Source organism: Saccoglossus kowalevskii, chromosome 18 (genome assembly GCF_978046115.1).
Source record: "Saccoglossus kowalevskii chromosome 18, keSacKowa6.1, whole genome shotgun sequence".
NCBI lineage: Eukaryota > Metazoa > Hemichordata > Enteropneusta > Harrimaniidae > Saccoglossus > Saccoglossus kowalevskii.
In genome coordinates, this window is record NC_140658.1 from 28,877,099 (window position 1) to 28,901,560 (window position 24,462).

General features: G+C 35.1%; 1 protein-coding gene across 1 annotated transcript in view; it reads right to left on the bottom strand.

Annotated features, from left to right (window-relative positions):
- Positions 1 to 6,300: 6,300 nt before the first annotated feature.
- Positions 6,301 to 24,462, bottom strand: part of LOC144360399 (uncharacterized) — a 61,174-nt gene continuing 43,012 nt past the window's right edge. The window contains exons 19-28 of the mRNA XM_085493373.1: positions 23,009 to 23,181; positions 22,216 to 22,372; positions 19,543 to 19,615; positions 16,453 to 16,662; positions 15,895 to 16,013; positions 14,478 to 14,624; positions 13,825 to 13,947; positions 11,722 to 12,057; positions 8,929 to 9,178; positions 6,301 to 8,254 (exon numbers count right to left, since the gene is read on the bottom strand). Coding sequence (XP_085349499.1) covers positions 8,121 to 8,254; positions 8,929 to 9,178; positions 11,722 to 12,057; positions 13,825 to 13,947; positions 14,478 to 14,624; positions 15,895 to 16,013; positions 16,453 to 16,662; positions 19,543 to 19,615; positions 22,216 to 22,372; positions 23,009 to 23,181 — 1,722 coding nt within the window. The 3' untranslated portion in view covers positions 6,301 to 8,120. The remainder of the gene's footprint in view (positions 8,255 to 8,928; positions 9,179 to 11,721; positions 12,058 to 13,824; positions 13,948 to 14,477; positions 14,625 to 15,894; positions 16,014 to 16,452; positions 16,663 to 19,542; positions 19,616 to 22,215; positions 22,373 to 23,008; positions 23,182 to 24,462) is intronic.

Consider the following 24,462-nt stretch of genomic DNA (forward strand, 5'->3'; position numbering starts at 1 on the left):
ATCAAATTGAATGCTCGGTGACCATAAACACCATCTTTGTACTATAATTGTAACCTGTTTTAAACATCTCTACTAAATTTACTTTATCAATGTCTATTTAAAATGTATAGTAGTCTGTTGATATTTGTTTACACTTCTTATTAATTATGTAAAACTGCTATGTATATATTGTTCTAAATCGAATTAAACTATTTTCATCAGTTCCTCTATCAGCTTGCAACGTTTATTAAATACACTGACCGAATATTGCGATAACTGAAGACTAGCTATAAACTTGAAGAATTAAACAAGTTCAACGTATTGTGCATTGTATGAGATAATTCACCTTTGATTAAAATGTATCAACACAAATTCATCCCAAATTGTTAATATCAGTATCAGTTCATCAGGGCAAATATGGGTTGGAAATGTTAGGGTCTTTATATTAAAAAAGGTGTTTTATTCCAATGGATTTAGTGCATTATGGGTAAATCAACAGGTGATCAATTTCTGGGATTTTCTCAAGGAATTTAAAAAAATTGATATTGGTATTTATACAAAATGTGACACAATGAGATTGTAGAATGCCCACAAATTGTGTCATATTGTAAATTTAAAGGTTAAAGAAATAAATATGTAGATTTGATTTAAAAAAAAATATTTCTAAGAATGTGTTGGCACGATTTTGGGTTTCGTCGCATGAATTATATATTGAAACAGGAAGAAGAATAGGCTTGTCATCTAAATATGACAAGAGTATTCCCCACTGTTATACGTTCTATAGCCAATTGTGGAGGGCACATTGCAAAGGCTAAAATGCATTACTTTCCAACTATATAGACTGCTGCGGGTAATAAAGGAAGCTTTTTGTCATGCTTCTTCATTTAACTGGACTTGCAAGTAACCGCTAGCGACAAAATAAGGTAGAAAACCAGCAAGCTCCTGACAAACTGATGCGCATCTTGAATTGTTACATCACTCAGCTTTCTGTAGTCCACAAAAACCTCGTTCTACATTTTTTTCCATCGCACGATAGGTGAGGCCAAAGGTTCAATAATACCGAATTTCAGCATCTTTTCTAACTGCTTCCCCACTTCCCCTCTCTGCCAAATTGGTAGCCTTTTGAGGCTTGCCTAATAGGAACTGTCTCGCCTGTATTAATGGCGTGTTTAACCAGATTGGTACACCCTCTATCATCATCACCCCTGGAAAATACATCCACATACTTCATCAATAATGCTGCCACTTTTTCTGCTCTAGCATCATCCAGTTCGGTCTCCAGTGGTATTTAATTTCCTGTCCCCCACTCTCTGCTATAACCAAGTCTCAACCCTCTGATAAGAGCTTCACTATCCCTACAGCAGTACCCTATTTTACATGTATTTTGTGTGGTGTTACATTCAGCAAGCATAATAGTAACGTCCAATAACAATCTGCTACTAGCACTCTAGCCACCATTATTCCACTTTCTGCAATTTGGTTTCTATCCATTGGTAGCAGCATTCCCTGCCAAGTGCCTGGGATATCTCAATTGGTATTACATGGTACTAACATTTCACTGCTGAGAGGAATATCAACTGCAACATGACACTATTTCATTAGGAAATTTCAGCTGTGGATTCTTTATGGCCATCGCACAACCAAACGTAATTAATATTTCCATTTCCAGTATTGTATCAGTCTCCATATCTACTACGATCACATCTGCAGTGATTCTATATTTACTTATGTGTACATCCATATTAGCCCCACCATGCTGTTTCACAATGTACCATCTGCTTACCGGATCTGAATTGAAATTGCTTCCAATGCAGGTATCTGCACCTCAGATATACATTTATTCTCCGATAGAGACGTAGAATATAAATATCGATAATTATCAGAAGTTGGAATAATTTAATACCTCTAGTTGTCAAAACAAAATGATAATTGTCCAATATTAGACAGCTCGTTAATATTGATAATTGTTTGATAATTATATGGTGAAAAACATGCAATGTCACGTCTTCTGTGGCAAATCGTTTATGTACTAGAAGGCACTTTTGCAATGATTCCATTCTTTTTAACTATTTTTTTGTAGACAGTCAAAGGGAATTCAACATGAAAGTATAATATAGTCTTTCTTGTATTTTCACTGCATACCTTTTCTACAATATGTCTGCATATTCTGTTTTACATTTACAATTTTTCGATCGTTATTGTCGTTTACAATAAATCATCAACAGATATGTTTATGTTTCTATTAACATCATCATAACTGCATATTTCAACGTATTGCAACTTTCCCACTAAAATAGAAATGAGGTAGTAACTATAGAACATTGCACAGCGCGTAAAAGTCGGATACTGTGCGTAGACTATAACGATGTTTAGCTTGTGTTTTAGTGTATACGCCAACCGATGATACACAGGGTACATGTTCACTCTATACAGGAACGCAGCCACACTAAAAGCAGCGTGTTGGATCGTTGTGGTATCTGTAGTCTAGCAACACATACCAGTTGTTGTAATTTCAATAGTTGAGTGTTCGTGTAATTAAAATTATCTTCACATGCTTTAAATCACATGCTTTTAACGGCATTTTGGTCGCATAAAGTCATCATTTTAAACATCTCAAACTATTATGTCCAGGTTGTGCGACTTTTATAAACTTAACCATTTTCAACCTGCATAATGTTGATGCATTTTGACAACGATAAACAACTTGGCTGAGGGACCTTAGCCTCATTCTTTTGGACCTTCTAAGATCACCTACATTCCAAAATCTAATTATTTTATAAAACACCTTTGTGTTTAGAATTAGACCCGTGACAGTAATATCACTCATGACCTACTGCCCCCACACACTTCTTGTCTCGTGGGAGTTAATAAGACAATCACAACAAATGAGCCATGAACAGAAGTAGCAAATGATACAGACATAATCCAGCTTTATGTTTGCCACAGTTCACTGGTTTATTAATTTATTGAAACACGAATTAAAGATATATTCAGATCAGGTGAAATAGTATAATTTCTGAACACACACACACACGTAAAATACAACATATGTAATACATGAATGAACCCTCTTTTAGATCCAATATTTGGTCAAATAATAAATAAAATAAATAAATGTAAAGAATACGTGTCCTGGCATTAGGTTTAGGAATTACCACCTTACCACGCCCTCGCTATCCCCAAACAGACATCTTTAAATAACGACTACACAAAGTGAAATTCAAGTGAATTTCAACTATATTTCGACTGTATAAGTACGCAAAAAATTAAGTTACACAATAACGGTAGTGTGACAGGTGAATTGAATATTGCAAATATGTTGGCTGACCACTTTGAAGGTATATTGAATTCTCTTAAGTCTGACAAACATAAAACAGAAGTGATGGATTATCTTAATAATCTGGATTAATGATAATAAGGAAACTACCTCTTGAGAAATTGAGAGGTACCGACGGGATCAGTGCAGAGCATTAAAAATACGCCAGCTCTACACTGAGTGTACACTTATCTATGTGTATAACAGCGATTCATGGAACAATTCCGCAACGCATGACAGAGGTAATTTTAGTGCCAATAATTAAGAATAAGGTGGGTTATGTCAACAGCCAGGACAATTATCGTCCAATAGCAATAACATTAGTGTTTTCTAAAGTCTTGGAGCACCTACTGCTGGTGAGGTGTGAATCCTACATTGAAACTCTAGATAACCAATTTGGTTTTAAGGAGAAACACTCAACTGATTTGTGTATACTTGTTCTCAAAGAAATTATTCGTCATTACAACACCCTGGGAAGTAATATGTCTGTGCGTTTCCTTGATGCTTCAAAGGCTTTCTAAGAGTAAACCATTGGACATTATTCAAATCCCCAAATACAACTCGGCTGTTTAGCTATGCAGACATGTCTTATTGCCCCTCTATCAAAATTTTACATGTGAGCTATATATGCTAACGATCATATTATTTATGACACTAAGAAAACAAAATGTATGTATTTTCCTAACCGTCATAAATTGAGTTAAATATACCACCAATTTATTTATGTAGTATAGAAGTAGTATTTGTTGAATTATTTGACACAGTTTCTCCTGCTCTTAAAGACGATATTGATGTTGATCACGAGAGACGCTTGTTTCGTGTTCGTGCTAATCTGCTGCTGTGAAAATGTGTTAAAGCGGGGGAGTCGTCACCTGCCCATGCGTCAGGTGGCCATAGCGTGTCATTGTTTACAAACAAGCATCTACCCATGAGCCTTTGCGTTCTTAGCGTGTGTTGTTATCGTCGCTTGGGACTTAATTCCCGCACGTGCGCAGGTGACGACCCTCCCGCTTTAACTGTGGCACTGAAGTTAAGCAATTGTTATTTAAAACTTACTGTTCTCGTTTTTATTGCTGTCAACTATGGTATTGGTTTCGAAAGGCAACAATTAATGCCACGAGGGTTTCCTATATAACAGTACTTTTAGGAAATTTTTTGGATGTTCATTTTATTGCAGTGTCAGTACAATGTGTGTTGTTAATCAAATACATACATTCCATTGTCCTAATAGAATGCTAGTATCGTTATTTATTGAACGCGTTTATACCTCTACTAATGACAATGTCTCTGTAATATATAATAGTGACATAGGTTGTTGGAAGTCATAGTTGGTGCAGTACTGGAAATAATTTGATTTTTATGATTTTGAAGCATAAACTTATGACTGTATTTTATTATAACACCATATCTTTTTCTTCTATTCTTTTGTAAGTTATTCTATATGCACTCTGTCTGAAATAAAATAAATACTTATTCAAATCGATAAGAGAATGATATATGGATCTCAGGATCAACAAATGTAACACATTTTGTAAAGAGTTAACATATCCTACTCTATGTGCTGACTACCATGGGCCAACACTAAACCATTTATAATTTTAAATTAAACTGAAATCCTAAAGTTTAAACGTGAATAAATTGCAACTCTACATTTTAATTGCATTAAATTCAGGTAGTAGAAATATCATACCGATTGTAACTTAATTTATATTGGCTTGCGTAGTTTAGGATTAAATACCAATAACTTTATTACACAACTGCACCATCAGTGGGTGGGTGCTGTATGGTAAGGATACCGATCAGAAAAAAAACAAACACAAATAAACAAAAACAACAAAAGTTTCAAAATTACAAACAAATCAAAGGGTATATATAAAATACGTATTACAATTAGGTTTTATAAATTGTATTTTTTAAGTATTTTGCAAGTGCAGTACTACTATTTATGATGCAAGTGAATATTAAATTTCGGTTAGTTGTACTGCACATTTCTAATTTACAATCTTCTAAGAGGGTATTTCTTTCTTGAGTGAAGAAGCAACAGTCAAGGATGAAATGTTTTTCATCTTCTACAATGCCTGTGTTGAATTTTTTACACAATCTGTAATTTGCCACCATTCTTGGAAATTTTCTCCTGCCCAATTCAATTTCCAAATTATGGTCACTAAGTCTAAACTTGGTAACCATTCTTCTCAAATTGAAGTCCTGAATTCTGTTAAATATCCTTCAAATATTAAAGAAAGGAGTAAGGTATGATACAGGTTATCTAAACCCCTAAGCTACACAAACAACAAATATTAATAAACCATGGTTTAGTGATGGAGCCACCATGTATCATTCAAATTTCTGTTAAAAAGCTGAGGTCTACACCAGACCAGAACTCATTGATGCCATCTTGGAACATTTGTGTAACTATGTTATGATAGTTAAGAAGCTCATTGTAACTGCTAAAGATTGTTCTCTAGAAACACTCTTGGTTTAACAGTTTAGATAAAACATTCAAATCCTGTAAAATATAGTGACACCATTGCAAATTTATTCCTCTTATAAAATACCCAGACACTAGTATAGATATTTCTGTAGTGATCCCAAAAAGATTTAATTTTAAACTTAATTTCTATCTAATTACTGAATATATCATTGGCCATACTGTAGATAAGCTTATGTACAAAAGGAATTAGCATGACTGATATAGAATACATATATTTGATCATGACACAAACTGATATACCCCCCGGTAAGCTATAAGCCATGCTATAACAGGACATGCTCACTCTTTTTAAAAGCGCCTGGCATCATTGAGCCCAAAATATCTTTATTTGACCTTGTTATACATTTGTTGTATATTTCTTTTATCAGACTTTCCTTTCAACGTTATAAATTAAAATTTTGAATGGGCATAATGCATCTATTACTTTTATATCCCTATTTTCTATCTACATTATTGTACAGTTTTATTACAAATCTGTCAAGAACAAAAATTCTATAGTGTCAACAAAACAGAATGCATCATCAGCCACAGAATATGTGGTTTTATTTCTTCAGTCTGTCAGCAATTCAATACATATCAACCAAATAATATTCATACAAACTCAATTCTGTCAGTTTGATATTGAACATAGAATGTTTTCACTTTAAAAGTATAAACATATTCTATTCTGGTTATTAGAAATTCCCAGTCAGAAAGCTTACAAAAGAGAAAACTGCTACTACCGGTACGGTTATTGAATTATATTGAGTATTTATACTGGAGAGTATCTTTTTATAAAGAAAATATAATATTCATATATTCTTACAACTTTTAGGGGTTTTGGTAATTTAAAGATTTGAATTTTCAATAAATTTGTAGTAAAACATTCAAATTTTATAATTTCAGCACATCCAAATGCTGGTGATCAGTTCAAATTCAAATCTGTAATAAAACATTCAAATTTTATAATTTCAGCACATCCAAATGCTGGTGATCAGTTCAAATTTAAATTTGTACTAAAACATTCAAATTTTATAATTTTAGCACATCCAAATGCTGGTGATCAGTTCAGATTTAAATTTGTACTAAAACATTCAAATTTTATAATTTTAGCACATCCAAATGCCAGTGATCAGTTCAGATTCCCCTTCGATTATGTTATTCAAATATTTTGAATAAGTTTGCTCTGGTTTGAAATACTGTGGCCAACAGTAATTTCATTCAAATCATCAATTATTTCATGTGATAATACCAAGAACACAATAAATCTACAGGAATGATCTAAATTATATATTACAAATACAATAAGGGGGAAGATGATGTTACCATGCTTTTTAACAGACTAGTACAGAAAAAAACATGATAAATAAAAATGGTACTATTATAAATATAGTATAGTTTGGTTTCAGTATGGATAGGGAGACTCAATGCATTGAGAGTTTAAGAATACAGAAACTGGATATCTAGAAATCAATTATAGGTATAATTTTGAATTTACATAAATATGACATTGATACAAGATGTTTGAGGACATGTCTCGATTTATAACATTTTTCATAATTATTTATAACATTTTCATAAAACTGAAAGTGTGGTAAATAAATTATTAAAGTCAGGAAAAGAAATTTGTCATATATGATACAAAAAGTTATAATCAGATAACACCATGGTTGGTATGTTATCAAGTGTGTTTGTGGGAGGTCAGTTTTATAACCAGTTGTTTGCCTCGTTTTTTTAGTTGAATATAAATACTTGTATATGTATCTTACAAAGATATATATGTATATCAGAATTTTATAAATTATATTTTGTTCAACTTCATTGTGTGTTTATGAATGAAAAACACATTTTACAAAAATGTTGTAAACTTTCAAAGGTAACATGAATATCTACATTACCGAGACAAAACTCAACCTGGAATAGTAAAATATAAACTGGATATTTCTACCGACTGAAAGTGAATCAACGTCAATCGACCAGACATCACTCACATGGTAGCTAGGCAACCACCATAACTCAGAACTTTGCTAGTATTGTAACTATGAGAAATTGTACCAACATACAATTCTCTTCTTTATAGATGTCTTTTTTTGCTAACAGAAACTAAACACCTGACACTAATACATTGTACTTAAAGGATTTTTTTTAAAAAACATGAAAATATATTTATAAGCATTGACTCAATATAAAATTTGTTAAAAACTTCATCCTCCTTTTTTGTATACATAGTATATAATAATTCATGTTCATATAATGTGGTATATAATTGATTTTTCTGAAAAAATAAAATATTCATTTAAATAATAAAAATGAAAAAGATATTAAAAAAAGAAATACAATTCTTATAAAAAAAATTTACCACGCTGGCTGCATGTTTGTGTTGAAAAGTACATTTTTCTTTTTTTCAATTATTCCATTGGAATCAAAAGCCCATTGTCTTATTTTTTTTCCACTTTCACTCAAACCTTTATCTTCTGTAAAACTAGAATCTGTTGATTAAAAAGAAATAGTATACTAGTAAGACTATAATAAGACATTTTTTGAGAGAACTTGCTTTTTATAAGGCATGACAGCGCCCTCTAGTGTTAATATGAAGACAATGCAGGCCATTTGTCATTTTATAATGAATAATACATGATATTATTATGAGGATACCGAAAAGTGTGCATGAAGACAGTACTGCGAGAGTGTCGACCGACGCGCAGTTCATACTTTGCGGTATCCTTGTAATAACCTTATCATTGTACATCATAGGAATGCCGAAATCCAAAAAGTTTAAAACAGACTTAACAAACTTCTTTGTATGGGGTCTGGTCAAACCCTGGGGGCTGCCATGTTTGTTTTTATTAATAGAGAACGCTTATGTTATGTTTTTGCTGTGTTTACTCAAAGTGAGAATGCAGCTTTAACCTTTGCACAAATACTGTAAAATGGTTAATTATTCACTGGGTTTTAATTTGGCTTATTTCGCTGACTGGAAAATGCGCTAAATTAAAACCCAGTGAATATGTAAAATTTAGCATAAAACACATTATCTAAATGATAAAACCGTGAATTTAAAACCCACTGAATATGCCTGAAATGGTAAATCAGTGAAATTTAAACCCAGTGAAAATTAGTCATTTTACAGTACGTTAAAGATAAATTTTAAAAAAGTACTCACAAGAAATAACAGACTGTTTAATATGAAGTCTGTTTTCCAAATCACTCAAAGCTTGTAGACACTCAACATATGTTGATCTGCAAGTGTGATCACCACAAGGAACGGGAAAACGAGAATCTGTACATGGTCCACTGAAATCACTTCCAACACAGGATGAAATAAAAGGGAAATTATACTGATTTGGTGCGTCCAATGGACATTTTCCAAAATCGTGTAATGTTCTCCGATAGTTCATCAGCATCGACATTACCTGTTTAAAGAATACATAAAATGCCATAAATATTTTTTTTTATTTTGTCATATATCACAACAATTTTGAATTTCATGCAAAAAAGTGAAGAAAGGATATGGTATTTATGTTTGAATGGTTGTTATCCACAAAATAAACCCAAATAATGATTTCTGTATTTTTTATTTATCTGACTTTGTTAGGTAGGTAGTCTGTCTATCTGTAGGTGTGTGTGTTTGTCCATCTGTAGGTGTGTGCGTCTGTCCATCTGTAGGTGTGTGCGTCTGTCCATCTGTAGGTGTGTGCGTCTGTCCATCTGTAGGTGTGTGCGTCTGTCCATCTGTAGGTGTGTGCGTCAGTCCATCTGTAGGTGTGTGCGTCTGTCCATCTGTAGGTGTGTGCGTCTGTCCATCTGTAGGTGCGTGCGTCTGTCCATCTGTAGGTGTGTGCGTCTGTCCATCTGTAGGTGTGTGCGTCTGTCCATCTGTAGGTGTGTGCGTCTGTCCATCTGTAGGTGTGTGCGTCTGTCCATCTGTAGGTGTATGCGTCTGTCCATCTGTAGGTGTGTGCGTCTGTCCATCTGTAGGTGTGTGTGTCTGTCCATCTGTAGGTGTGTGCGTCTGTCCATCTGTAGGTGTGTGCGTCTGTCCATCTGTAGGTGTGTGCATCTGTCCATCTGTAGGTGTGTGTGTCTGTCCATCTGTAGGTGTGTGCGTCTGTCCATCTGTAGGTGTGTGCGTCAGTCCATCTGTAGGTGTGTGCGTCTGTCCATCTGTAGGTGTGTGCGTCAGTCCATCTGTAGGTGTGTGCGTCTGTCCATCTGTAGGTGTGTGCGTCTGTCCATCTGTAGGTGTGTGTGTCTGTCTATCTGTAGGTGTGTGCGTCTGTCCATCTGTAGGTGTGTGTGTCTGTCCATCTGTAGGTGTGTGCGTCTGTCCATCTGTAGGTGTGTGCGTCTGTCCATCTGTAGGTGTGTGCGTCTGTCCATCTGTAGGTGTGTGTGTCTGTCCATCTGTAGGTGTGTGCGTCTGTCCATCTGTAGGTGTGTGTGTCTGTCCATCTGTAGGTGTGTGTGTCTGTCCATCTGTAGGTGTGTGTGTCTGTCCATCTGTAGGTGTATGCGTCTGTCCATCTGTAGGTGTGCGTCAGTCAGTCAGACCGTTTATTTTCTTCAAACAAAGGATTAGCAGAGCACAATTTGTAGCTGTCCAATGCAAATCACATGCCATGGATTTCAACGTTAGTGTTCTGCTATCCGATCAGTTTTACCTTGTCCATATCTGAATGTTTTGATTACTTAGATACAAATCCATCATATAAAAGGCAACTCATAGCACGGTTACTTGATGAACAGTTAGGAAACTGTCTCGCTTCTTTTGTTAGGATGAGTGGCTCAGTAATCATTTGAAACACAGGGAATTAGCATACTGCCAACGTTGTGGCGATCATAATTTGAATAAAATTATATATTTGTTCAAAGACGATTTCGTCATGGTTACTAAGTAATCATGATTCCATCTACGATTCCATCAATTGGGGTTTTCGTAACAAATTTTCACAATTTATACAGCATTGTCAGGATTTAGTAGGAATATGAACACTGAAATAAAAACAATATATTCAGATTAAAACTGCACTATGAAACCATACAACTTCCTGTGTCACATATACAGGGTTCAGGAAAAAAAACAAGATGGTCGACATTGCTATCTGGAAGTAAAATGTAAAACTTTGATAAAATGAAACTAACATTGTTTAAACTATCGCAGTGTTCTCATAAAAGACTCGTAAATTATAATTCAATGTACAAAATAAACTTGAAAAGTCCAGAGATGCATTTTGGGGTACAAATCTTCGTCGCCATGTTGGACATAAGCAGACGCAAATCTACTGAAACGATGAAAATTTTCTCCATCAACCTAGTATTTAACCAACAGAAATGGTAACAATGCATACTATAAATATTAATTTAACAATACGTTGTACTAAAATACAATTTAATCTGATTTTTCAGCAATTTTTCCGAACTGTTAAGACAAAGACAGCCAAAATGTCTGACATCGCTAACCTTAACAAAAAAAAGGGTTATTGTCTAAAGTTACGATTGAAACTAGTTTTGGTAATTTTTCTTTTTCAAGAACAACGAAACCTCAAATATCACACAATGTTCACACAAAAGTCTATGAGGCTTCTACATCGATCTTTCGGCTCAATGAGGCTTCTACATCGATCTTTCGGCTCAATGAGGCTTCTACATCGATCTTTCGGCTCAATGAGCTATATTTCTTCAATTTAGTGGACACGCATGAAAAACGAACGTCGATAGCAATATAAGCGATGACGTGATAGCGGTTGGACATGCATCAAAGTGAAGTCAATGGATAATTAGCATATCTAACAATGGAGTTTCCTAACCGTTCTTCCAGTAACCGTGCTTATACTGCCAAATGCAATTAATGCCACACCTAAACCTTATGACAAACTTTATTAAAAAATATATAAAGTTATACTGTCTTTATTAACAGTTTCCATTACCGGACTGGACTGGGGTTGATGATCTTTACCTGATATGCTGCAGGTACCATACGTGTAAGAGTGAAGTCTTTTGTATCATAATCAATATACTCTAAATGTCCCGCCATGAATGCTATATTCCATGGCGCCATGTCCTCATACAGGGGTAAATGAACAAACATGTCGTAGAACCACTCGCGAATTTCCGGTAAAAGTCCCATACGAAGCAATGCAATAACGGTTACAGCATGTATATTTCCATAAGGGATTTTGAATCCATCTTGGTTTCGTATTAAGTAAACATTATAGTTTGATTCATTGGACAAACAATGTAATGTGTACTTCCTTTCATGCATGTCTATTTCATAATCAAAATGATGGTTGACCTGCAATGAAAGCAAATCATCATTAATGAACATGAATAACCAAAAATTAACAATAACTTAATAATTTAAATGAAGACAAGAGTATAATTTGAGTTTATATGTTTTCCCGAAGGAATTAATATTTTCTGACAGGCTTTTCTCGGCTTAGATAGCTGCGCTGTTAGCAATGCACATTTCAATTAGAAAATTGAAAATTTTATTAGATAATGATCAAATCTGAGAGAGCTAGGTTGACCAGAGGTCCCTATATGTATATTATTAAATCAATTAAACTTTTAACAAGACGTCAACAATTTTCTGTTTTACTCAAAAAGACAAAAATATTCAGTAAAATTGGAGAATTAAAAATATCATGAAATGAACAAATCTATAAGAGGTCTACCCAATGTACATATACACCAAGAAGCTAAAGTTGAAAATGTAAAATGTTCATGTGGACGCCAACGGACGATGGAAATGCATGACACTTCTCTCTGAGGTTATAGATGCAGAGATAACAGTAGTAAAGGAACAAGGATGCAGCACACAAGGCGAAGATTTCCAACTCACAGACCTCCATAGACTGGAGTACTGCTATGGTGTTCAAATAATACATAACCAGCTCAGTTAGTAAGACAACAAGCAGCCTATCGGCTGAGATAGCTCCGCTGTTAGAAATGCACATTTCAATTAAAGAACTGAAGACATCATCAGAAAATGAACAATATGTATAGTATCAAAGCAATCGGACTTACAGTTTTTAACAAGAAGTCGAAAATATCACTTTCTACCAAAAATGACTAAAATATTCACCAAAATTAGAGAATTGAAGATATCATCACGAAATGAACAAATCTGAGAAAGGTCTACATGTAGTATCTATATATGTAATATCAAAGCAATTGAACTTTTGGTTTTTAACAAGAAGTCGAAAATATCACTTTTTACCAAAAATGACAAAAATATTCACCAAAATTAGAGAATTAAAGATATCATTACAAAATGAACAAATCTGAGAGAGGTCCACATGTAGTACCTATATATGTAATATCAAAGCAATTGCACTTGCGGTTTTTAACAAGAAGTCGAAAATATCACTTTTTACCAAAAATGACAAAAATATTCACCAAAATTAGAGAATTGAAGATATCAACATGAAATGAACAAATCTAAGAGAGGTCTACCCAAGGTACATATACACCAAGTATCAAAGCATTCAGGCTTGTAGTTTTCAAGAAGAAGTCGAAAAAGTAAAACATTGACACGGACGACGACGACGGACAATCACTCATATGATAAACTCCGCTCGACAAAGTCGACAGCGGAGCTAATAAAAGTGGTTGATGGTAGAATACTAGAATTTACATCATGTCCATCTTTCAAGATGCTTCCTCAATGTAAGGAAAGAATAGACAGATTTTGGATTGGAGAATCTATTTTGGTGCCCAGCCATATTGGTCACTTGATAGGCTTTTTTGTCTACCTTTTGTTGATCATCAAGGCCTGCATTTGTTTTGGAGAGTAAAGGCGTATAAGACAAATAATACACCCAAAGAGCTATCACAAATGCCAATATTTCGTCAATAATATACATTTATTTGACATCTGTTGCTGTATTACCATAAGTTACAGCATGCTGTTTATGCTTTATGTAAGTAGTCAGGAAAATGTAACAAGTTATTGTGAGAAGATCGCAAAATATGCCATCAGGAAGTACACTTTCATATTGGTTGATATGCCAGTATAATGTCTTTACACATACTTAACTTTATAATATAGAACACTTACAATTGTTGAAAGATTGGTAACATCAACTCTTAGTACATTCCAGCTGTAGTCAATAGCAGGTGGGCTATATGAGGGGTAGATGACTTTTGTTATCACGGTGGTATTGGCATTGGATTTGGCACTCTGTATCAGAAGAAATTAGATGAAAAAAACAATTTATAGATTCATGTACAGACAGATACAAAACTATGTCAATATTTTTTTCTAGTCTCTTTGATAACTGATGAAATTAACAAAAATTCTCATTACTTAAACTTTTTGATCAAAATTAAAAAAAAAAGTAAGTAGTTTAATTTTGTGAAAAATGATTAAACTTAATATTAGTGTTCCAAAGGGTCGGCCATTTTGGCATCTCGAACGTGGCATTTATATAATTATGTATAAATCACTGCTGATATGTTCCATCAATGCAAAAGCTTGGAATGCAAAAAGTCATCAACGGTCGCCGCATGACAAAAGCACATTTAGGCAATGATGATGACTTTCTAAATTTCAAGTTTGACATTGGTGATTAGCAGAGAAGAAATAACTGAGTTTACATCTGCCATTACACGTATGTATTGTGTTTTAGCAGATAAAATGTGACACTAATAACACTTTCAAATTCTGGTGTGAAAACATTCACACAGACAATGTGACTTGATTCAACTTACTTCGCGAATGATCTTTATCTCTCCATTTTTATAGAAATTAAAGGGATGGTTGTCATGGAGATACAAGTCTTCTTTTGTTAGCTCCTTAGAATTGCGTCCATCAAATATGTCAGCAGGATAGAAAGTAGAAAATGCCAAGGACATGGTCTGAAAACAATTTGAGCAATTGTAAGCATACAGTGCATCTTTTCCCAATGTGTCACGTACATTCGCACATTCATCCTATCTCTGATTTATCATGATTGCATCACATATTTCAATTGCACATTTGAATGCAGCACTCTGCTTAAGCACAGTTTTTTATAATTTTTAGTGGGACATTTCCCATAATACCTTATTTTGGGTGATCATAAATCTATCACAGTAGGGTCATAGAAGTCAGGTGGGCTTTTTTCTCTTGAAATCATGACTGAGGGGGCTAAATATGTCATGCAAAGCAGTCAAGTCTGATGTGTCAATAAATGTGTGACCCAAATAAATTAATATGCAAAAATTTAGACCACCATACAATAAATATATATACACTCATGTGACATTAACATGATTACTTATTATTATTCTTTATTGAATGCAAATACAGACAAATTGCATGAAATCTGTACTGTTTATGATAATACAACAGTAAATCAATTGTCATAAATTGTCAAGTTACTGGAAAATGACAACCAAGTTCTTAGTAGCCTGACATACAAGTACATGTAGATGGCATGATAAAGTTACTGCACTATCAGGATGTATTCAAATCCAAAATGACCAAAATTTTTCCAATCCAAAATGACCACAATTTTTCCAATCCAAAATGGCCACCGTTTTCCAATCCAAAATGGCCACAATTTTTCAATCCAAAATGGCCACAATTTTCCAATCCAAAATGGCCACCGTTTTCCAATCCAAAATGGCCACCGTTTTCCAATCCAAAATGGCCACCGTTTTCCAATCCAAAATGGCCACCGTTTTCCAATCCAAAATGGCTACCGTTTTCCAATCCAAAATGGCCACCGTTTTCCAATCCAAAATGGCCACCGTTTTCCAATCCAAAATGACCACCGTTTTCCAATCCAAAATGACCACGTTTTCCAATCCAAAATGGCCACCGTTTTTCCAATCCAAAATGGCCACCGTTTTCCAATCCAAAATGGCCACCGTTTTCCAATCCAAAATGGCCACCGTTTTCCAATTCAAAATGGCCACAATTTTCCAATTCAAAATGGCCACAATTTTCCAATCCAAAATGACCACCAAAGTAGGGTTTAATGTTATGGTGAAATCACAAAGGCATTCATTTCCATTCCATCAAGTTCAGTCACCCCTACGTTTTATTAGCTCTTTGTCATTTATTTGAGGAAAACATTCACTCATCAAAATATTTTTAATTTTTTTTTACAATTTATCTATCTAAATGAAGGGTTGTACTCACCTGAGCTGATGGTAGTTGTATAAATGTAGTAACGCTACTAGAGATTATTTCTCCCAACATTCGGTTAAAGCTTTCTCTATCATCAAGTGTTCCTATCAACAGAAGGAACTCTTCTAAATCTGAGAAAGAAAAAGAAAACAAAAAAATATGATTAGTTGGACAAATAGAAATTAACACTTGACTGCAAAGTGGAATGTTTGTCATGTATAACATAACCCAACCTTCCTATGCATAGGTTATAATGGCATCTCTGTGAAGTAGTGATATAACAATGGATGTAACATTTAATCTTGCTAGGCTGATGTTGGAGTTTGAGCTGACTGTGTTTGTGTATTCTAAAGAATTGCAAGATACTTATTCATCATGATCTTGGTGTATGGAAATCTGCATGGTAAATGATAAACTAAAACAATTACAATATATGCTACCATACTGGTACACTCATCCGAAAAATATGAGAACTTTACTCTGTAAGGCAGCCACTAGAGTGTGATGATTTGAATGTTTTTTAATATTTCAAATATTAATAAAATGATATTACAGTTTTACAACTCTCACCAATAAATTGGTATCTGAAGAACTCTGGACTTTCGACCAATTTGTGTGTTAGTGTATCATCAACAGTATCAGGTAGTGCAGCCACAAGTAGATTTGTTAAGTTCATCTGTTTCACTCTCTTGTACAACTTCTCGGCACCCTCCACATTGTCCATCAGATTTATAAATGTGCTGTTCTTGTATTTTGATGCCAATGATAGCAATAAATCACCTGCAAATGGAATGCAAGATAAGACGATCATAAGAATATACTGCAAAGTATACACAAATACAAAATTACATCCATATTGAGCGAATCATTCAGTGTGTGTGCATTACTGTTTAAGTCCAAACTTTGCAGTATTCAAAATATAATTTTATGCATAACATGAGATGTTAATATTTCAGGGGTTTCGTTAAGAGCTGACCGCCAGCCATATGGCCTGCTATAAGCCCAAATTGGTCATCTACTTTCTGCCCTCTTGACAGCCCACACCGGTCTCGCTGCTTCGCTTCATACTGCTGAGAGCCTTTTTATTTATTTTTTGGCCTGTTGTTACAGGATGATGGCCTGCTATTAAGGCCAGACTTTTATTACCCCTTGCTTCGCGAACCCGCCGAATGAACAAGAGCCAAAAATGAAATAAAAATATAATTTTATTTCAGCGTAATTTCTCGTGCCCGCGCAAAAAAAATGCTAAAAAAATATTATTTTTATCTTTATTTTTTTACTGCCCGCCGCATAACAAATCCAAGTTGCATTTTCGTGGGAGTATCATGATCAAAGTACCGCGCAGATGAGAAACAAGGTTATACATGGAATAAAATTTTATTTCATTTCTTCTCTCCGATCAATGATCTCACTTACAATTCTTTGAGAATCACACAAATCTAATGGAAAAAAAGAATAAATTTTTTTTTTTTCCCGCCCTCCTCAAAAAAATTGCCTTATAAAAACTCGCGAAACAAGGAATAAATCTAAGAAAGCTTAGAAAGAACTCCTGTGTGCTGAGAGTATTGAAGACACATTAAAAATTAATTCAAAATTACTTGTACATGAGATATTGATGGAAAAGCTGAAAACTAATTATGTAAATCAGGTAACTAATATGAACAGAAATATGCTAATTAGAGAATTAATATGAACAAATTTTAACCCAAAATTAATCAGGCCTGTCTATTGTCCTAGAGCATTTATGCACCAAATTTTATTCAAATGTGATGATCAGTAATTGAGATATCAGTGTTAATTAATTATATTAATTAAGTGATTAATAAGCATAAATATTTACCAAAAACTAATTTGGTTTCTGCATAGTTCTCTTTAAAAGTTTCATTAAAATCCAATTTGTGGTTCTTTATATATCAGTGGAACATTATGCAAATTGGGTAATTAATATCCAATTAAAACTAATCAGGTCTCTGCATAATCCTAGAAGATCTATGTAGCAAGTCTCATTGAAATATGACGATTACTACTTGATATATCAAAAGCTGAAAATTAATTAATTATGCAAATTAGGTAATTAATATGTACTCGTATTACCCTAAAAACTATCAGGTCTGTGCAGTGTCATATGACATATATGTACCAAATTTCATTGAAATGTGATGATTACTACTTGAAATATCAAAAGCTGAAAATTAAATAATTATGCTAATTAGGTAATTAATATGTACTCGTATTACCCTAAAAACTATCAGGTCTGTGCAGTGTCCTATGACATCTATGTACCAAGTTTCATTGAAATGTGACAATTACTACTTGAAATATCAAAAGCTGAAAATTAATTAATTATGCTAATTAGGTAATTAATATCTACTGATATTACCCTAAAAACTATGAGGTTTGTGCAGTGTCCTATGACATCTATGTACCAAGTTTTATTGAAATATGATGATTACTACTTGAAATATCAAAAGCTGAAAATTAATTAATTATGCAAATTAGGTAATTAATATGCACTCATATTACCCTAAAAACTATCAGGTATGTTCAGTGTCTTATGACATCTATGTACCAAGTTTCATTGAAATGTGACAATTACTACTTGAAATATCAAAAGCTGAAAATTAATTAATTATGCTAATTAGGTAATTAATATTTACTGATATTACCCTAAAAACTATGAGGTTTGTGCAGTGTCCTATGACATCTATGTACCAAGTTTTATTGAAATATGATGATGAAATATATGATAGTACCTGAGATATCAGTGGAAAAGCCGAAAATTGATTAATCATTATGCAAATTAGGTAATTAATATTGGACAGATTTTCACCCAAAACTAATCAAATCTGCGCATTAGTTTGGAGCATCTGTGTGCCAAGTTTCATCAAAATCCAATGAGTGGTTCTTTAGATATCAGTGGAACAGTCATGGAACAGCTAAAAATCAGCTAATTATCATGCAAATTAGGTAATTAGTATGCATGGATTTTTACTAAAACCTAATCAAATCTGCGCATTGGCCCAGAGCATCTATGTACCAAGTTTCATCAAAAACTGATGTATGGTTCTTGAGATATCAGTGGAACACACACACACACATACTTGTATTGCTATATGTTCAGAAGACTTCATTGGATTAACTTTTAATATAGATGAATTAACTTTTAATATAGTTGCGATATGAACTCGATTAAAATGCGTTCCTATATAGGGTTGCGTTTTAATTGGAGTTTAATTAAACTCAATTACAATGCAATACAATGGAGAATTGCATTTTAATTAAGTTTAATTAAACAAGAGTTGAATATCCCGTGACTGAACAATTATATTAATATTAATATAACGTGAACCATATCTTCCCCCGATACTAAACCTAAGCTACGCAAAACGTATTAATAATCGAATTAACTATTAATATAAATTATGTTTTCCGAGGACTATGAAAAAGGTTCTCGGAAGGTGTGTATGTCCTCGGAAGTTGCTATATATCTGTATTTTTGTCCTCGCAACATATAGCAATCCAAGTACACCCACACACACCCATACACACACACACACATACAGACACACTAACTGCAAAGACTCCCTTTTTGTGCTTCGCACACGGGAGTCAAAAAAGTCTGGCCTAAGTGAATTTGTGAAACCCCTGATATTTTCTTACCATTTTTACTATTGTACTGCATGAATGAAAATGGTTCTCCACCGATCTGTTGCATAATCAATTCTGATAAAGCCTAAAAAGTAAATACACACATGTAGCAGTTATAGTACATAATAAAATACAAATTACTAACAGTAGCAGTGGCAGGTAGCACAGTGGTCAATAGAACAGTGGTCAATAGCACAGTGGACAATAGCACAGTGGTCAATAGCACAGTGGTCAATAGCACAGTGGTCAATAGCAGTGGTCAATAGCACAGTGGACAATAGCACAGTGGTCAATAGCACAGTGGTCAATAGCACAGTGGTCAATAGCACAGTGGACAATAGCACAGTGGTCAATACATGTAACATAGTGGTCAATACATGTAGCGTAGTGGTCGGTAGCAGTGGCAGGTAGCACAGTGGTCAATAATAGCCCAGTGGTCAATAATAGCATAGTGGACAATAGCACAGTGGACAATAGCACAGTGGACAATAGCACAGTGGTCAATAGCACAGTGGTCAATAGCACAGTGGTCAATAGCACAGTGGACAATAGCACAGTGGACAATAGCACAGTGGTCAATAGCACAGTGGTCAATAGCACAGTGGTCAATAGCACAGTGGACAATAGCACAGTGGACAATAGCACAGTGGACAATAGCACAGTTGACAATGGCACAGTGGACAATACATGTAGCGTAGTGGTCAATACATGTAGCGTAGTGGTCAATACATGTAGCATAGTGGTCGGTAGCAGTGGCAGGTAGCACAGTGGTCAATAATAGCCCAGTGGTCAATAATAGCATAGTGGACAATAGCACAGTGGACAATAGCACAGTGGACAATAGCACAGTGGACAATAGCACAGTGGACAATAGCATAGTGGACAATAGCACAGTGGACAATAGCACAGTGGTCAATAGCACAGTGGTCAATAGCACAGTGGACAATAGCACAGTGGTCAATAGCACAGTGGTCAATAATAGCCCAGTGGTCAATAATAGCATAGTGGACAATAGCACAGTGGACAATAGCACAGTGGACAATAGCACAGTGGACAATGGCACAGTGGACAATACATGTAGCGTAGTGGTCAATACATGTAGCGTAGTGGTCGGTAGCAGTGGCAGGTAGCACAGTGGTCAATAATAGCCCAGTGGTCAATAATAGCATAGTGGACAATAGCACAGTGGACAATAGCACAGTGGACAATAGCACAGTGGACAATAGCACAGTGGTCAATAGCACAGTGGACAATAGCACAGTGGTCAATAGCACAGTGGTCAATAATAGCCCAGTGGTCAATAATAGCATAGTGGACAATAGCACAGTGGACAATAGCACAGTGGACAATGGCACAGTGGACAATACATGTAGCGTAGTGGTCAATACATGTAGCGTAGTGGTCAATACATGTAGCATAGTGGTCGGTAGCAGTGGCAGATAGCACAGTGGTCAATAATAGCCCAGTGGTCAATAATAGCATAGTGGACAATAGCACAGTGGACAATAGCACAGTGGACAATAGCACAGTGGACAATAGCACAGTGGACAATAGCATAGTGGACAAAGCACAGTGGACAATAGCACAGTGGACAATAGCACAGTGGACAATAGCACAGTGGACAATGGCACAGTGGACAATACATGTAGCGTAGTGGTCAATACATGTAGCGTAGTGGTCAATACATGTAGCATAGTGGTCGGTAGCAGTGGCAGGTAGCACAGTGGTCAATAATAGCCCAGTGGTCAATAGCACAGTGGACAATAGCAAAGTGGACAATAGCACAGTGGTCAATAGCACAGTGGACAATAGCACAGTGGTCAATAGCACAGTGGACAATAGCACAGTGGTCAATAGCACAGTGGTCAATAGCACAGTGGTCAATAAATAGCACAGTGGTCAATAGCACAGTGGACAATAGCACAGTGGTCAATACATGTAGCATAGTGGTCAATACATGTAGCGTAGTGGTCAATACATGTAGCGTAGTGGTCAATACATGTAGCGCAGTGGTCGGTAGCAGTGGGAGGTAGCACAGTGGTCCATAATAGCCCAGTGGTCAATAATAGCATAGTGGACAATAGCACAGTGGACAATAGCACAGTGGACAATAGCACAGTGGTCAACAGCACAGTAGTCAATAGCAAAGTGGTCAATACATGTAGCATAGTGGTCAATACATGTAGCGTAGTGGTCGGTAGCAGTGGCATGTAGCGTAGTGGTGAATAATAGCACAGTGGTCAATAATAGCACAGTGGTCAATAGCACAGTAGTCAATAGCACTGTGGTCAATAGCACTGAGGTCAATAGCATAGTTATCGGTAGCAGTGGCAGGTATAGCGCGGTGGTCAATAGCAAAGTGGCCAATACATGTAGCATAGTGGTCGGTAGCCAAATGGCAAAATAAGTCAAACTTTCAAATGTAAAAAATTTTAGCATTCAAGCATACAAAAAAATGCAAGTTATGGTTCAATGTGCAATATGCACTTCAATGTGCTTCTAATAGAACAGAAACGGTACATGTATATTCTAAATGTTCAAGTATGTTACATAGTATAACACACATCAATCCCAGAATGCAACTTGAAGATGCTAAACATCAAGATGCAATACATTGTTAACAAGCAATTGAAACATGCACATTGCAAATACTGTTTAAATCAACTCTGTAAAATAGTACGTTACCCTCGTCTCCATCTGCAGAGTTTCTTGGTCTAATACTGGTCTGGATAATGACGATACAACCGTGCTGTGAGTCAACGTATCGTGATTCCATACTATGTGCAAAGGACACATATCTTTATATTGAGGCAACATTAAGTACTGCTTAAATAACAAGATTCTGGTAAAAAAAACAGAACATGATCAGCAATTAAACTGACTGGGTTTTACATGTGCCTTTAGTACATTAACCTTTTGAAGGCCATATTTTTTCTGTCAAAATTTCAATGCAATTTTTTTTATTTAATTTTCGATAATTTTGTTTGTTAATTTTGAACCAAATTGGCTAGATTTCTCATTACTTACAAGCCTTGATCAAAATTTTGAGGGAAAGAGTAAAAATTGTACGACTTTATTTTGTGAGAGATGTTGGTTACAAAAGTTTACTTAGATGTTCAAAAGGTTAACTGTAAGTCAGATATAAGTGAGGTTAGTAAACAGACAAAATTGACTCCCATGAAAACAGATTGGTACATGTATGTGGCACACTGCAAATATGTTATCATGTGTGGGAACACAGCACTCAGCTACAGTGAGTCATGTAATTTTGACAGTTATTTATGATATATCAATTATGAGTTATTATTTTGTTAAAGAATTATACTCACCAACAATGTGTGAATATGCAATGATGAATGATGTAAAAATGAAAATGAAAAGACTGAAAATGCTTTAAAAGACGCACACGTTCATATTCAAGGTACTGAGAATTAATTTAAAAAAAATTGAAGTAAATGTCTTGGAGTTATTTTCTTACTTTTCAGTATTCGGCAGTCCCATGTACAGCAGCAAATTCAAACCAACCATTTTACCAGCCCTGGACAAGTAACCTTGTGAGACACTCAGACCACTATCCAATGGTGTCAATGCTACAGCGCCATCTGGTGTCAGAGACAGCTCACCAAGGTTATCAGAGCAATCCAAGTATACCTAAAGGATTGTGATTGGTCAACAAGAAGAACAATAAGAATGAGTAACTCAAGACAATATTCAAATGAAGCAATGTGTGTGGACTTTACAACACATGAAGAGATTCTCAAGACGACATACATTATATCAGAATTTTAACAGAGATGTTTAGTATATAGAGGTCTTTTCACACCAGTTTGCACAAAGTTTGGTTTAGACCTGTTTCCAGTTTGCACAAAGTTTGGTTTAGACAGGTTTCCAGTTTACACATGGTTCAGTTTAGACTGGTTTCTAGTTTACACAGGGTTCAGTTTAGATTTGTTTCCAGTTTACACATGGTTCAGTTTAGACTGGTTTCTAGTTTACACAGGGTTCGGTTTAGACAGGTTTCCAGTTTACACATGGTTCAGTTTAGACTGGTTTCTAGTTTACACAGGGTTCGGTTTAGACAGGTTTCCAGTTTACACATGGTTCAGTTTAGACTGGTTTCTAGTTTACACATGGTTTAGTTTAGACTGGTTTCTAGTTTACACAAAGTTCGGTTTAGACTGGTTTCCAGTTTATACAAAGTTCGGTTTAGACCTGTTTCCAGTTTACACAAGGTTTGGTTTAGACAGGTTTCCAGTTTACACATGGTTCAGTTTAGACTGGTTTCTAGTTTACACAAAGTTCGGTTTAGACCTATTTCCAGTTTACACAAGGTTTGGTTTAGACAGGTTTCCAGTTTACACATGGTTTGGTTAAGACAGGTTTCCAATTTACACATGGTTCAGTTAAGACTGGTTTCTAGTTTACACAAGGTTCAGTTTAGACTGGTTTCTAGTTTACACAGGGTTCAGTTTAGACTGGTTTCAAGTTTACACATGGTTCGGTTTAGACAGGTTTCCAGTTTACACATGGTTCAGTTTAGACTGGTTTCTAGTTTACACAGGGTTCAGTTTAGATTTGTTTCCAGTTTACACATGGTTTAGTTTAGACTGGTTTCTAGCTTACACAAAGTTCGGTTTAGACAGGTTTCCTAGTTTACACATGGTTCAGTTTAGACTGGTATCTAGTTTACACATGGTTCAGTTTAGACTGGTTTCAAGTTTACACAATGTTTGGTTTAGACAGGTTTCCCAGTTTACACATGGTTCAGTTTAGACTGGTATCTAGTTTACACAGGGTTCAGTTTAGACTGGTTTCAAGTTTACACATGGTTTGGTTTAGACAGGTTTCCAGTTTACACATGGTTCAGTTTAGACTGGTTTCTAGTTTACACAGGGTTCAGTTTAGACTTGTTTCCAGTTTACACAATGTTTG